General features: G+C 34.3%; 1 protein-coding gene across 3 annotated transcripts; it reads right to left on the bottom strand.

Moving 5' to 3' along the window:
• Positions 1-3154: 3154 nt before the first annotated feature.
• On the bottom strand, positions 3155-12326 carry TAF14 (TBP-associated factor 14). 3 transcript variants are annotated; one of them, XR_016067440.1, is made up of 8 exons: positions 12061-12324; positions 9391-9479; positions 9046-9267; positions 8763-8947; positions 8561-8688; positions 7539-7785; positions 6152-6446; positions 3155-3507 (listed from the first exon to the last, which is right to left on the bottom strand). XR_016067440.1 is itself a non-coding variant. In XM_011101519.3 (6 exons), exons 1-6 carry the CDS (start codon positions 12169-12171, stop codon positions 3418-3420), a joined length of 825 nt encoding a protein of 274 aa, XP_011099821.1. In that variant the 5' UTR covers positions 12172-12316; the 3' UTR covers positions 3155-3417. The 3 variants fall into 3 exon arrangements, 1 of the variants encoding a protein (XP_011099821.1); XR_849106.3 differs by lacking the exon at positions 7539-7785 and having other exon boundaries at positions 12061-12326; XM_011101519.3 differs by lacking the exons at positions 6152-6446; positions 7539-7785 and having other exon boundaries at positions 12061-12316.
• Between the last annotated feature and the right edge of the window lie 4067 nt (positions 12327-16393).

Here is a 16393-nt window from a genome sequence, read left to right as displayed (position 1 = left end):
TATTCACGAAATTCGTATTTTTATTTCAATTTTTCCTTTAAGCACCCCTCAATAGACACCTTCCATCCACCAAGAGGGACACCTTCAGTTCACAAGAGGGACACTTTCTATCCACCAAGAGAGGATACCTTTAGTCCACCAACAGAAACCTTGAGTCCTCCCACGGAATATCTGCAATCCCTCTATAGGGACACCCTCTAGAATTTGAAAAAACACTCTCTATTATTGCTTTAACATTCAAATTGCACTCTTAACACGATTTATCTGACGAAATTGCTTACTCTATCACAATTTCTCATTACATTTTATTTCTTACTATTATTTTTCTCTTGAATCCGATACTAACTTGGGCGTCAGAGTGCTAACGTTTTTTTTGCAGATCCCCTTTTAGAATTGGCATTCCTTTCGGCCCAAGCTTTGAGCGTCGTTCGTATCAATTGGACCTGTGCGTTTTTTAAACATATCATATAGTAAAAACTTAAGTTGTTGAAAGAAAAATTATTTACCATTAAAATCTTAATAGTCCCACAAATATTGCACATTTCTTCATTAAATAAATGGCAATAAAATTCAAATTCGAGATCTCTTATTGGGTATGACCCTAATATATGTTCAACGAACACTTTATTTAAAAATTTAAACATTTAATATTAATATCTTAACCATAATCATGCTAGGAATAAAGAGAGCTACTAAAAATGGAAAATTAGTGCATTTTTAGTTCTGAAATGTTTACCATATAATAACTGGAGAATGCTCATCATACTAAATCTTTCACCATATAATTGATTATAAAATAATTAATTTTAAAAAAAATGATAACGGCATTTGGATTTGTAATTTCATAATTGATTATGTAAGTTTAAATTCCAAAAATAACCTCATTCTTAAAATTAATGAACGAAATAAAGAAAACTATTCAATTGGCATAATGGGGAATTAGATAAAAGTATTGCCTTGAAGTTAGAAGGTACAAATTGTAACTTTTATTCAAACATGGTTTTGATATAATTTAATCACAAAAATAATGATTAAAAAGAGAATCAAACAACACAAGAAATTGCGTTTACACTTGTGACGCTACTTTGAGTGCTCAATGGCCTCTATTCAATTTCTAATATTCACAGCAAAGAAATTTCATGTTGGGTCCGAAGAAATTATTTAATTCTTGAATGAAAGCATGAAATTACCTAATTTTTTTAATATTTTTTTAAATAAAAATAAATAATCGAACGAATGTGATAGAAAATCTTGAAAAATTATATTTAAAAAACTCATCAACTTAGTTCATAAAAAAAATTAAAAAATAAAATTACAATTTAAAGTCCACAAGTACTTTTTAATTAATTCACCTCTAAACCTAACACCATAGCCAAATCTAATGAAGATTGCATATGAAAATGTAGTAAAAAAATGTTATTGGTCAATCAAAGCAATCAATCACAAAAAGAGCATCAAGTTGGGGGGGGGGGGGGGGAGCGTAGTCGGCCCCCAACCCCTCGACCCACCGCCACACAACCCATCATAAAGTGACTAAAAGCAATGAAAAGAAGTGCCATTTCTTCTACCGTCAGAAGACTCAAACAAGCCCACCCATTGCATTCCTCATTAATCACAATGCCGTTCCCACTCATCCGGGGGTCATGTATGTCTACCCGGCGTACGAGAACGAAAGCGAAATCTTCTATGGAAAGGTGGTTGGATGGAAAGCACTTTGCAAGGAAACAACGTTGCTATGGAAAGAAATAGATGCAATAATAATGATAACCTCACTTCATATATATATAAAATTAAATCAAAGGATGACTAATTTTTTTTCATTATTTATGGTTACTTTATCCAATTGCTATAATTTGATAATAATATTTTATTATAGTTACACCTTTTTAATTTATATGTATCAAATTCATCCCTTTACAAGTATAAAAATATAACGGCAAAATGCTAAATGAGAATAAAATCAAAAAGTAATGTATTTTTTTTTACTGACATCAACATTTTTCATCCAAATCATATCTCAAGAAGATCAAAGGTAAACAATGAATTCTCGAAGGGACATGAGTGTAAGTTTCTTTATGGAAAAAGTACAATTTTACTTTTTCAGAATGGGGTTTTAATGTAGTTAACCCTTATAAAAAGGAGAAAGTATGTGACGTTTTAGTGGCAATCAGAGTTTCTATAGCTAAAGACCAAACAATAGTCAAGAACCAAAGCCTAATCACATGAGGAGCAAACCAACATAGATCGAGCCTCTTTGGGCGCCAATGCATGATTGTGGCAATATTGAAATCTAAGCCACTAAGTCATAAAGCTCCACCATAATCAATCACACCTGATCAAACCACCCACATAAGCCTTTTATGGTTCTTCTTCCCACATGTATGTTCTCACCTCAATAGACAGTTGAATATAAAGATAAATGTCAGGTATTTTGAACTACCCATGTGCTCATGTCAATGCCTAATAAATCAAGCAATGGGAAAGGAAGAAAACTACCAACCAGTCTTTGGCCCTAATCAAAAGGACCATCACTAGAAACTCTGATATGTATATTTGGTGACAGAGTAGTAGTTTCCCATGTTCATAGGACTAGAGAGCTGCCTTGTTAGTCTAAAGTTTCACCAATTCACCACACAAATAATCTATGACTTGTCCAAAATGTAGCAGCATCATAAGAAAAGTCCAATACAGTACACCCGTACATATAAACAAACTCCTCGTATGTACAGTTCTGGTTCAAGATTTCAAGCTCGACATCGATGATAACATGGAGTGCTTAGTTGTTAGAAGTTTGAGTTCATGACATGCCAGCAAAAGATAGGGAAAGACTGCAGTAAAAGATCTCATTTTTCACTAGGAGCCAGGTGCAGACAGAGTTAATCTGCAGAATTGCTTATCATAATTAGTGAAAATGACACAATTAGCCTAGCTGCATATCATAATTGGTGAAAATGACGCAAATTTTTGAACTTAGCATGTGATGGCATGTTACTCTTGCATTGAGATATTTCCAGTAGAGACAAAAAGGTACAAGGCTGCCAAGAGCATTCCAACTCACAAATATTTCCTGTTCAAATACATCCCTTTTAGCATTAAATACAGTACTGTATAGAAAGAGGAAATAATGAAGAACTCCTCTTGAAAGGAGATATCCTGAGAACACTGGCAAGTGCATTATATCTTTCATTTATACAACAAGATATTATACAATCATCTTCTTTAGGAAAACCATTGATTTCCCACTAATACAAGAAATAACAGCCCCAAACATGCAAATGCCAATGGGAGAGCACAAGTAGGATAAGAAATGGATAAAGGGAGAAGATTATCAATACTCAAAGAAGTTCCTTCTCTAGGCCGCTACATATATACAAAATTCATGGAAAATGTGCGGATCGTTTTAAATGATCTTGTATGTCACTGACCAGAAGCAGGTTTCCACGACTGTAGTGGTAACCCATCTATTACACTCAATTGCCTTCGTAGCTTGATAATATGAGCTTGGACCTACACAGTTTAGATCAAATCAGAAGGGTCATCTACAAAAGTCCAAAACTTGAAAACCTATTCATTAAGTCAACTGTGACAATCATGAGCAGCAACTATGCCCCCTTGTTAATGCGGAATATGACAAAATGCGAATAGATTTCACTTTGTCAAATAAGCTAGAAGGGATGTACTCTAAAGAGAGCTGTACACGCACCGCATCTCTTTTTCACACATGTATAAAACATGACACTAGATGACAAGATCTAGCAAAAAACAAAAAAGAGAGAAGTCCAAAGTAAGAAATCATGCAACAGATTTGAAAAGTAAAATTGAAATTATGTTAGGATTACCCGGGTTGCATACCAAAATTGAGCAAATTGCAACCATAGGATGATTTATGCTTCCTTTGACACTTACCATTCATCAATCAAATATCTTTGCATGCGTGTGTGTATATATATATGTATGTATGTATGTATGTATGGATACATAAATAAATTATCCAAGTTGTTTTTGTGGTGCCAAAATATGGCATAGAAATCGATCTTATAAATAATTGTAACAGAGATTAATCGGTACTAAGAAAGCCATGTTAAAAATCGTTATCCCTCTCCAAAAAAATGCTACAGTAATATTAAAACCCCTTGCCTGCTAGATTTAGAGGACAAGGACAAGGACGAGGAAGAGAAACCTAGAAGCATTCTCTGACTCAAAAGCAGAGATGAAAGATCAAAAGCAAGGCAACACGAGCAACAAACAGTATTGATTTGCCAGACTCATGAGAGATTGGAAGTGGAAGAGCAAGTCCATTATACTAGGGAGAAGTTAATCCCAAAAAAATTGGTAGTGCAATGGTTACACCACTAATTAGGCATAATATACTAACAGACAAAACAAAGAATTGCCTCATTCCTAGCACTGAAAATAGGAAGGAGATCCGGCTCTTCCCCAAATTGCTTAAGCTCCACTTCTCCCAAATCCCACAAGAGAGCACAGGCTTCAGAGCGTGGTCTACTTGGGCCCGATCAGGAGGTCAAAGGACCTAGTTGGAGATGAGGTGGAGTGAGTAGGATAAGGTGCAGGAGAGGTGCTTCATAGCAGAGAAGAGCTAGAATGAATGAATCCTATTGTTCAATGAGCAATAAAAAATTGGCAAAGATATTATTTTAAAATTATGTATCTTTCATGTCACTATACAGAGGCAGGTTTCCATGACTATAGTGGTAACCATCTATTATACTCAATTGCCTTCTTTTGATTATGAGCTTGGACCTATACAATTTAGATCAAGTCAGAAAGGTTGTCCAACAAAGTACAAATTTCAAAATCCAGACATCCATGTCAAACTGTGACAGTCATGAACAGCAAATATGCCTCCAGCTAATGTGGCATCTGATAACGGGCAAACAGATCTCCCTTTTCCAAATAAACTTCAAGGGATGTACTCTGAAGAGAGTTGTACAAGCACCGCCTTTCTTCTTCACTAGTATATAACATGACAATGGACGACAAAGAGAAGGGGGAGGACGGAGATGGATAACCATTGTGAGACATATACAGGTGATGTTTACTATTAGAATATCCACCAGAAGAAGAAAAAGCAGAGCAAAACAAAATAAAAGGATAAGTCAAAAGTAAGAAGCAATCGTGCAGCATGTTTCAATGAAAACATGACGTGCACGTGTTGAAAAGCAAAGTTGAAATTATGTAGGATTACTCGCAAGCTTTGTATACAAGAAAATTAAGCGATTTGCAATGATAGGTTGATTTAGGCTTTTATTTACACTTAGCATTCATCGATCAAATATCTTTACATGCGTATATATATGTATGTATAAATAGATATATGAATTATATGAGTTGCTTTCGTGGTGCCAAAATATGCCATAGAAATCGATCTTATAAAGTAATTGTAACAGAAATGAAATGGTAATTAGACAGCCATGTTAGATAATTTCATCCCTCTACAGAAAGCTACATTAATATTAAAAACCCTGCCTACTAGATTCAGAGGACAAGGACAAGAGTGAGAAACGTAGAAGCATTCTCTGATTCAGAAAACAGAGATGAAAGATCGAAGGCAAGGCAAAACGAGCAGCAAACACGGATTATTTGCCACACTAGTGAGAGAATGGAAGTGGAAGAGCAAGTCCATAATACTTGGGAAAAAAGTTCATTCCCAAAATTGGTAATGCATTGGTTACACGACTAACTAGGCAGAACATACTAACATACAAACCAAAGAATTTCCTCATTCCTACACTGAATAGGAAGGGGATCCAGCTCCTCCACAATACCCCTCTCTCCAATTATATCCACTACAGACTTAGATGGATGACAAGTCATACAAAGTTTAATCCAATGGTAGACTCTATTTCTTTAACCATAATCCAAACACTTAATCCAAGGCAAACTCAATTATTAAAATTTTAAGTACTTATTTGTCAAGGAACCCTTATACTTATCCCTAGTATTTGGCATAGTTTTCCAATTTTTCATAGTAAGATACTTGCGGTACATTATATATTAAATTATTATAAGGATATTTATAAAAACCATATCTGAAAGAAATTTTTCAATACAGGTACTTTGGTTATATCATAAATAACTGCTATCTTAACTTATCAACCATTCCAGATGAGATGAACTGAGGTCGCCATACCAAGTGTGTATACCCAATCATCACCACCACAATCTCCTTTGCAAGCATCAGCATCCCAAAACGCACTATTACAACCACACCCAGCGGCCTCTTCAAAACCTTCCTCCATACGCTTGAAATAACAACACGAGCAAACACCTCCCCTGCAAACTCCTAAAACTCCGCTTAGATCAAATGGTATTTCCTCTTCTGCCCCACGAGAGAGTGTGGTTTACATGGACCTGGGAGGTCAGGACCTACTTGCCTACTTGGAGATGAGGGTGCAGGGAGCCGGATAACGTGCAGGCAAGGTTCTCTATAGAAGAGCATTGTGAGATAGACAGAGGTGAAAGCTAGAATACATCATATTAACCACCAGCTTAATATTAGAATACCCAGCAACGGAGAAAAAAAAAAAGTCCTCCAAAGTAAGAAGCAATCATGCAGCAGATTTCGATGAAAACATGACGTGCGCGTGTTGAAAAGCAAAACTGGAAATTATGTTGGGATTACTTGCAAGCAGCGCGTACCAGAAAATTAAGCGATTTGCAACCATAGGTTGATTTATGCTTCTTTTGACACTTACCATTCATCAATCAAATATCTTTGCATGCGTATGTATATTATACGAGTTGCTTTCATGGTGCCAGAATATGGCATAGAATCGATCTTATAAAGTAATTGTAACAGAAGTGAAATGGTAACTAGACAGCCATTTTAGATAATTTCATCCCTCTCCAACAAAAATCTACATTGATATTAAATACCCTTGCCTGCTAGATTTAGAGGATGCGGACGAGGGAGAGAACCCTAGATGCATTCTCTGATTCTAAAGCAGAGACGAAAGATCAGAGGCACGGCACCACAAGCAGCAAACAGAGATGATTTTGCCATAGTCATGAGAGAATGGAAATGGAAAGGAAGTCCATCATACTTGGGAAAAGTTTATCCCAAAATTGGCAATGCATTTCTTACACCACTAATTAGGCATAACATAACATACACACAAACCAAAAGAGTTGCCTCATTCCTACACTGAATAGGAAAGGATCCTGCTCCTCCCCAATATCCCTCCAATTATATCCACTAGACTTATTTAATCAACTGGCAGATTCTATTTCTTTAACCATAACCCAAACACTTAACCGAAGGCTAACTGAATTATCAAAATTTTAAGTATTTAATTGTCAAGGAACCCCAATATTTACCGTAGTATTCAGCATAGTTTTCCAATTTTTCACAGTAAGATACTAGGAGCACATTATATATTAAATTATTATAAATATGATATTTATGAAAACCATATCTGAAAGAAAGTTTTCAATACAGGTACTTTAGTTATATCTATAAATAACTGCTATCTCAATTAATCAACCATTCCAGCTGAGATGAACTGAGGTTGCCATACCAAGTGTGTATACCCAATCATCACCACCACATCTCCTTGTTAAGCATCACCATCCCAAAACCCACTATTCCCCTCACACCCGGCAGCACCCTCTTCAAAACCTACCTCCCTCGCTTGAAACGACAAAAAGAGCAATCACCTCCACTGCAAACTCCTTAAACACCGCTTCAACCAAGTGGTATTCTCTCTTCTGGCCAACTAGAGAGCATGCTCTTCTTGGGCCTGATCAGGAGGTCAGGGGACCTACCTGGAGATGAGGTGGAGGGAGTAGGATAACATGCAGGTCAAGTGCTCTATAGAAGAGAATTGTGAGATAGAGGTGACAGCTAGAATAGATCATATTTAGCACCAGCTTATATTAGGCAAAAGAAAAAGGAGGAGAAGTCCAATGTAAGAAGCAATCATGCAGCAGATGTCAATGAAAACATGACGTGCACGTGTTGAAAAAGCAAAACTGAAATTATGTAAGGATTAATTGAAAGCGTTGCATACGAAAAAGTTAAGCGGTTTGCAACCATAGGTGGTTTATGCTTCCTTTGACACTTACCATTCATCAATAAAATATATTTACATGCATATATATATGTTATACAAGTTGTTTTCATGGTGCCAACGTATGGCATAGAAACCGACCTTATAAAGTAATCGTAACAGAAAAGAAATGGTAATTAGACAGCCATGTTAGGTAATTTCATCCCTCTCCAACAAAAATCTAGATTAATAATAAAAACCCTTGTCAGCTAGATTTAGGGGACAAGGACTAGGGAGAGAAACCTAGAAGCATTCTCTGATTCAAAAACAGAAAAGAAAGATCAGAGCAAGGCAACACGAGCAGAGATGATTTTGCCACACTCATGTGAGAATGGAAGTGGAAAAGTCCATTATACTTGGTAAAAGCTTATTTCCAACATAATGCTTGGATACACCAGTAAGTAGGCAGAATAAATTAAAATCAACTCAACGGCATATCCATAAGCATCAATCATCTGATAATTGTGTTAACAGAACATGACAAGTCTTACCTGCTGACGAGCAGCAGCAAGTTTTAATAGCTCATCTGCCTCTGAGAAATTATTAAACCATTGACTCAACGGGTGGTCTTTGGTATCACCTCTCTTTTCATTCAGATCTTCTACATTTGTAGCAAGAACTGTTGGACAAACAATAAGAATTTACAAATTACACCCAGATTAAGCAAATGACATGAAGCAAATGGACAATTACCAGAAGGCAAGTTTATGGTGACTGGAAGACGAGGCACAATTACAGCAGGATGCTTCTGGACACGAGCATAGAAATCCTCAGATGGATCAGGGAAGACAATCTCGTTGTAAGTTTCCACAACGACAGGCTTTTTGGTTGACTGTGGACCACTCTCATCTTCAGAATACAACTTAAGATGGTGATACCTTACAATGAGAACAGAGACAGAGACAGAAAACACATCAAATAAAGTGGCTCAGTAAATTAAGAAACATATTCAAAGCAAAAATGAATAATGACTTACAGATCCAACTGCTTCTCACAAACATCATTGTGGAAGAACAGGGAAATGGCAATTTCAAATTCACCCCAACCACATTCTGATAACTCAAAAGGAGGTGATTCAACAACTCTAACAGGGTTATTGAAACTGGGATGCAATTGGAATACAGCGCGCTTAATCACCACACCAAGATCCTCATTTGTTGCTCCACGCACATAGACCGTCCACTTGTGTGACTGAGTTCTAAGAGTCAAGAAAAACATTCAAAGAGAAACATCAATTAAATTAATTGGTCGAAAACACTCACAAGGCCCACTCAAAGAAGAAATTCGTCAAAAGCATATAACCATATGAGGTTCGACTTACTCAGTGGCCTTTCTACCAAGCCAAAAAGCAATTGTTCCATAGACTATTGGAACAGAGATTTCAACGTCTTTGAGTCTCTTCAGTAAAATCTGTAGGATATCCAGAAAACAATCAAGTAAGAATTCCATGTGTTCCCAGCTTAATGACAAAGATTATCTAGACAAGATTTCCTGGAACTAAATCACGATAATTCGCCAGTTGCTGCTTTTATGATCAAGAGAAGTTCACAGGACATAAACTTTGTACCATCCTTGTTGATCCTACACTCTGTATGTCACACCAAAATATAACTCCCCACAAAACAATAGTGCATGGAAAGAAGCAGCATACAGTGACCTGGAGATCACTCAAGGACCCAAAGTAGATGGGCCTGCTTTTTACATTAATGCATAAGCACAATACTTTAATTTTATTTTTGTTCCATTTTTTCTTTTTCGTCTTAGTTTTCTTTTCATGTTTCTCTTTCCATCTCAAGTTAATCCGTAAATTGAAGACCAAAAATTAAATCAAAAATTTAAAAAGAAAGAAAAAAATCAATAGATTGGAATGGACATTATGTTGCAACTCTTCTAGGGTTCCCCCTCCCTGCAAAGGATGAAGCATGGGCTGCATGGCTGGGTGGATGGTTATTGGTTAAATTCACAATCTGGTTGAAGAGAATTATGTGCCAAGCAAAATGTTAGGTGTACATGAGGTGATATTTTCATATCAATTTCATATTATCTTATTATCATACTAACAATTTCAACAATTCTTTTGGGAGTTCTGAATCAAAGATTGTGGATGAAAATACATTTTAGCATTGCCCAGAGGGACCTTATAAGAAACCATTTTGCATCACCAAAACTACATCTCACAGCAAACAGATAATCTAGATGAGTAATACATACAAGTAATCCTTAGTATAGTCTAATCCAAGTTAACGAGATGAAGAAAATAGTAATCAGAATGACAAACTAATTTTAGTGCACTGTGTTTCAACCTAAATCTTAGTGAAGTAAGATGATGAAAAATATAAATCTAAATAATAAAAATAATATAACTTGATCCATTGAGGGCCAGTTTACTACTACAAGGGATATCTGGCACTGTCTCATGTTTACCTGCATGCGGTCAGCCCATGTTAATCAAGCAGGCCCATGATAAAGCTGTTTACATGAGGGACTACTATCCCACCTGGGCTGGAGAGATATTTAATCCCACCAGGCCCATGTGGGTGAGAATAAATATAAAATTCACCCTTTTATCCCAATTAATGAATAAAGCTGTTCCAAAATGCCCTTACAGTCCAACAAAGTCTCCACAGATCCTACGTTCTGTATCTCACTTGTTCTTCTTCTTCCAATAAACTCCCACTTTGCCCTCCTATTTCTTTTTTTTTTATCGTTTATCATTTATCAACAAATTTTTTTTCTGAAGCAATTAATTTAAGGCACGCATTCAGGTTCAAAGTTTCTATTAAGCAGCTTTATCGAATCTGGTGCTTGTTCATTAGCGTTTTTCTTATTGCATCCTGAACTGTGCAGATTGCCTATGAAAAACATAGGCAATTTTCTTTGAATTTATAAATTGATTGAAGATCCTTTTTATAATCTGGACAACCAAGGAAAATGAAAAATTGTAACACATTTTATTCCAATTATTTGTAGGAAGTAAACATGTTATCCCAAAAATAATTTACATAAATTTTGCTAAACTATTTCTTGTAATTTAGTCTACTTCAAAATTTACAAGTTATCTAAGCACTAACATTCTACTAAGAGTCCAAGATTTAAATATTTACTGCATGATGCATCTTCCAGAGAACGGGTAGTAATTTGAGGTTTGTACTGCATGTTTGTTGAAGAAGATACAAGGAATTATTCAGAAGAAAAAGTATATTTTTAATCACCATTAACTAGTTGAGGTCAAATAGACCTTATAAATATTCATAACTAGAGTAGCTCAGACAGTTAGTTCCACTTTTCAACAAACGGAAACTGATAAAAAGAAAGAGAAAAGATTCAAAATCAAGTCAAGTATTAACAATATAGGCTCATCCATAACTGTATGTAATATATATTTAAGACTAAGAAAGAATTCTCAGTTTGTAATATCCAGAGTCAATAATAAGTCATAAATTGGTGTTACTTCCAAGATATATTTTATTCGGTGCACCCTCTGGTGCATCTTATGCTCTTATCCTGTTTATAAAGCAACTCACACCCTTTTATCTCGGTCACTTTCAGTATATTGTACTTATGCACTCTAAATGATCTATAAATCCTTGGATCATTTGGAGGCATTGAGGAAGCCTAAAACTGAAGATGCCCTTAACTAATTGTAGAATGCCTGAAAGATACAAGTGCAAATTCCAAGTAAGCAAAGGAATGTCACTATTTACCCAAACTGTGAATCAAGTTCATTAATCAAGCATGCAAGTGTATTTGGCAGCCGAGTATCATCCTATCAACAACTAATTAGGTTCTGACAATGCCTGTGACTATGCATGCAGTTCATACGAAATCCACAAACATAAAACTCAATAAAACATCAAATAAAATTAATCCGTCTGCTTTCTTTTAGTCCAGCCCCAAAACACAACAGCACTACTGCATGCTCATGTAAAGATACCAAAAAACGCACAATCAGAGGAAAGTGTGAGAAAATTTAATGGCAGATGAGAGCTACCTTCTTGTCGCTGTCATCAGAGAACCTGGTGATTTTGAGGCGCTGTGGCTTTAGATTGGACTCAGTGGCATTTCCTTCCAACTGAACGTCGTTTTCCACTGTTTGAGCCATTGCCAAGCATCTAGGAAAAAGAAGAGTGAAGTTCGTGCTCTTGAGCTCTATGCAATTAGGGATTTTGACCAGAATTTATGGGCGTCGTTTCTGATTTCGTGCTAAGGATTGTGATTTGACTCATGCTTGGCCTTTGCTGTCGGGCACTGAACTGGGAATTTGCCAGGGCTCTGCGTGGGCCCTACTCGAACACGGCCAAGTGGGGACTAAGACCTACTTAAATTACACTGATGACCCTGGAATTCAGTTTACTATCACGTTCGTCTTCATCTATATTATTTATTATTATAAGCCGTTTTCGCGAATATATAAAAAAACTTTTGGTCTAAAATGATTAAAAAAAAAAAGAAAGAAATTTGTGAAAATTATGAATTATAATAAATGTAAAAAGTATGAGAGATAAATATGGAGCAGTGGGTAGTTATATACAATTACGAGATTATTAAAAAAATAAATTATTAATCTAACCAATATTTTTGAAATAAATAAATGAAATAAATGATAAATTTGGATATTCAAAATTTAATACGATAGAAAAAATAATAATAGTATGGATTTGAATAAAAAATAACTCAGTTAGAACTCGATTTATATAGGTAAAATTTATTTTGGTATCCAAATTTTGTTATTAATGTCATTTTAATAGTTGAGTAGTTACAAATAATCTAATTGATATCCAAATTTTATCATGAAAAAATATTTTGGTATCCAATTGATGTTTATATTTATTTTATATTATTTTTTCAAATAATAATCATTTTTATCCCTAGATTTTAAAATGAAAATTAATAAATAAACTTAAAAAATAATTGTATAGATATTAACCAAATAAATTTTATCTTTATTCTGGCCATTCTATAATTATTCTTCTTATTTAGTAATCAATATTATTATATTTTATTATTTTCAATATTTTTTTTAGGAATCCATACAATCTCAAAATGGTAAATGAGGGACGAAAGCGATAAATAAAATATTAAAAGGGATTATATCCCTTGTCAATCGGGTCATTTGTGCACTTACACACCAACTAGTTGATATAAATCAAATGATTGATACCTATTTGAGAATAGTAGAGTATCTCAACTTTGAAAGATATCCTCCAACAACATATTTTTATTTTGTCCACACAGGAGCTAAGTAAAACTCCCTCTAGCAAGTTCACACAAACACACCAACTTATGCCTCTTTGAACCTTACTAGAAACTCAAGAGAGTGGGACTAGAATAACATTTTCATGAAGTAGAATGAATTTCAAGCTTTTAAGAAAATGATAAAAGAAATACAACTTTTTGAAACTAGAAGGATACGAGAGAGTTGGGGAGGAAAATGTAAATACACACACCTTGCAAGGACCCACAAATAACCAACCACTCCCTCTTGAAAAAATGGCTTCCTTGAAGTCAATGGTACGTGAGCTCCACTCCTTAGGATGCAAGACTTCAATCGATGATTTTTAATGCTTAATAGTCCTACTCTAGGGCACTGAATTGTAAATCGATTCTCATGCTTAACTTCGATAACTATATGTATCCACTTTTGACTGTGTTTCTCAATAATCAATATGGCAATCCATTTTTTTATTTGACCAATAGTTGTTGCCACAGACTTTTAGAGATTAACATAGTTTAGAGGATATAAGAGATCGTCATCAACCCACAACGGGCGATGAATTCCTTCTTGGATGCACCAACCTCCATATATATTCTGACTGCACTAGTGTAGGGGTTTTGGCAACCATATAATACCGCAATCACATAAGTCAGAACCAAGATACAACCACCTCATACATAAGGTTGTTGTACTCCTAGTCGGAGAACTAATTTGTTGTGCCTTTGATGAACGACTTGATTTTTGTCTTGAGCACTTTGAATATTCTTAAACTTGAGGAACGTCGTAGTGAATTCCTTGAGATCTTATTCTCTGACTTTATTCTTTAATCTCTACTTTTGCCAATCTTTATTTTATTCTTCAGTCTCAGTTATCTATGTCTTGAATGAGTTTCAAAAAACCCATTTATATATGTGTGAAAGAGGTAAAGTTATAATGTACTTGAACACCTTTCATATAATCTCTTTATAATTTAATTTAAAGAGATAAATCCATCAAATATTTGGCATGAGGTAATGTAAAAAATTTACATTATATATAAAATAGCTCCTTACTATAATTTGAAAGGAATTTTGATGTTGCAAAATTTTGTAGCAGATCTTGACAGAAAAATCTCCTAAGATATCATAAATAAATATTTTCGTTCGTAAAATTTCTAGCAAACTCAATAACAAAAAAAGTTTGATGCTAAAATCAGGGACGAGTCAGTTACCAAATAAATGTATGTTATATTTACATCCCTTCACCTATGGTCTGTTTACATTACATAAACTATTCATGCCTTTTTGGATAATTACATAAACCATCCCTCACAAACACAAAAGCATGGGTGATTTATGTAATGATGTCGGCATTTTATAGAGTATATGTGTATTTTTTTCAAAAAAATGAATGATTTGTGTAAATAATATTAATATTTTTGTGAATGTATCTGTAATTATCACTAGATATTTTTTTTTTTGCAAAATCCGTTCCTAATATAAATTAGCAACGCAAGTCCAGTCCAAGTGATGAAAATTTGTAACGCATTTGATGACAACACATAGGACTAAATATCTTTTTATTATTTGACAAATTCTAAATATCCTCTTTATTTTAACATCTGTCTTCTAACAATGAGCCCATTTCGTTTATGTAATGAACCTGTCAAAATGTCATTGTGAATTATAAATTATAATTATATGTATTTTATAACTTTAGGAAGTATTTTATAGATTAATATTCTCTATAAATTATTTATTTTATCCATCCTTAATTTTTTATATATTTTTTCAAATATTTTTTTATATTTTATTTTTTAAAATCAGTAAGGATAAAGTAGTAATGTCCACTTCACCATTTAGGGGCTACACAATTATTTTTCATTTGAGGGGTATTTGTGATTTCAAACTACAAGAGCTATTTATAATTATACCAAATTTCACAAAATATAATTATAATTTACCCAAAAAAAAAAAAACAAATCAATTATCATCATTGGTTTGTTTCAGGTCCCATTAGAATACTTAACAAAGGAAAAAACCAAAAGGCACAGTCAAATATCATAAAAAAAATGCATTTAAAGAATAATAAATCACTCGATTAAAATGGAAGAATCGGATTCTAACATGAAGCACACCAAAACTTTTTTAAACATAGCAAATGAAGAACAATATACATTTAAAGAACATAATTCTTCATTAATTTTCTACCAATTTTTGTTAGGATTAAAAAAAAATACTGAAGTTAGCAAAATAAATTGCATAAATTTTTAATTTTACCCCTCATTTAATATTTTAATTTAATAATTTTATACTTATAAAAGAAAAACGTAATATTGTCAACCACACTTCATATATATATATATATATATATTACATTTGTTCATTTATCAGCACAAAAATAAATGAGAATGTTCAATGAGGGGCAATGTTATATTTTTGTGGCCCAAGTTTTTAGAGACCCACTTACCCGATTCGCTCGGACGGCCCACTATCCGGTCCACGACCCGTTCGACCCGATCCGGAGAGTCATCATTGTTCTTCTCTCTTATCCTTTCAAGTCTCCAACTTCCATGGGAGTCTTCTTTAGGCAACAAAGTTACTTGAGGAAGGACTCTATTGTTGTTCTTATCCAGCGTATCTTCATCCCTATATAAAGGCCTCTTCCTCCTCCACCAAGAGACCCAAAAATAGAGAGAAAACCCGAACAGTCGTTTTCTATTTTTTAACCTTCTTTGTGAAATCTGTGTGATTAATGTCTCGGTGACCAAGAAAGAGAGATCTGTGTGATCGAGGGACAAAACCTTTGTGGTGTTCTTCGAGTAGTAGTGCAATCGTGAATTGGGGTGTGGGTGCGGCCCTCTTGTGTGTTCAAAGGATCTGGTTTGAATCTGAACCTAATTGATACTACAATATTCTTTTCGTTTGATTTATTCATATCTAATGATTTTTGTAACCATTATAATTCATGTAATTATTTTGGTCTATTAAAGAGTTTTGTACTCTATATTCCGCTGCAATAGTCGAATAGGTATTTTTGCTCTCCACCCAACAGGCAAAATTTAAAATTTATTTATTTATTTTTTACTTATGTCAGCATTTTTTGTTCAAAATATAACGAAATGGGGTCA

This window comes from Sesamum indicum, linkage group LG9 (genome assembly GCF_026168435.1).
Source record: "Sesamum indicum cultivar Baizhima isolate 11 linkage group LG9, ASM2616843v1, whole genome shotgun sequence".
NCBI classification, from domain to species: Eukaryota; Viridiplantae; Streptophyta; class Magnoliopsida; order Lamiales; family Pedaliaceae; genus Sesamum; species Sesamum indicum.
The sequence above is the reverse complement of the archived record's forward strand: the minus strand, read 5'-3'. Positions and strand labels throughout refer to the sequence as shown.